Consider the following 604-nt stretch of genomic DNA (forward strand, 5'->3'; position numbering starts at 1 on the left):
CCATTCCTTGGGTGGGTTGGTTGGTGTCCCCTCTGGGTGAGGACATGGGCTTTCATCCTCCACTCCTGCCTCCCTGGGGTGCTGACTGCTCTCTGCCTTGCAGGTTTCAAGCTGAACAACAAGCTGCACCAGGTGGTGGTGGCCCGCTACGCAGACGATGACATGGGTGTGGACTTCGACAACTTTGTCTGCTGCCTTGTGAAGCTGGAGGCCATGTTCAGTGAGTGGTGGCTCTGGGGCAGGGAGAGCAGGGGCAGAGGGACACGATGCTCACCTTGTTCTTGTGCCTCTGCAGGGTTCTTCCACAGCATGGATGCTGAGGGCACTGGCACCGCCGTCATGAATCTCACCGAGGTGAGAGCTCAGCCCAGTGGGAGGTGGGGTGGGAGACAAGGGAATAAGGCATTAGGGTGAGTGGGGCACTTGGGGTGGGTGGTGGGAAGCCCTCCAGCCCCTTGGCTGGGGAAAGAACCCATAAAAGATCAGTATAAGTACATAGGATTGCCACAGGCTCCATGTTTCTTGGAGGGCTGTCAAAGTTCACACAGGAGGGCACGTCAAAAATGCACCAGCCCCTGCTCATCCCTTCTCCCTCTCCTTCCCA

At 57.8% G+C, this 604-nt stretch overlaps 1 protein-coding gene across 1 annotated transcript in view; it reads left to right on the forward strand.

Annotated features, from left to right (window-relative positions):
- LOC104540838 (calpain-1 catalytic subunit) overlaps positions 1-354 on the forward strand; it is a gene marked incomplete at its 3' end in the record, with an annotated part of 11,724 nt that extends 11,370 nt beyond the window's left edge. Inside the window, exons 20-21 of the mRNA XM_010184741.1 lie at positions 104-220; positions 296-354. Coding sequence (XP_010183043.1) covers positions 104-220; positions 296-354 — 176 coding nt within the window. The remainder of the gene's footprint in view (positions 1-103; positions 221-295) is intronic.
- Positions 355-604: the final 250 nt, after the last annotated feature.

This window comes from Mesitornis unicolor, unplaced genomic scaffold (genome assembly GCF_000695765.1).
Source record: "Mesitornis unicolor isolate BGI_N332 unplaced genomic scaffold, ASM69576v1 scaffold23765, whole genome shotgun sequence".
NCBI lineage: Eukaryota > Metazoa > Chordata > Aves > Mesitornithiformes > Mesitornithidae > Mesitornis > Mesitornis unicolor.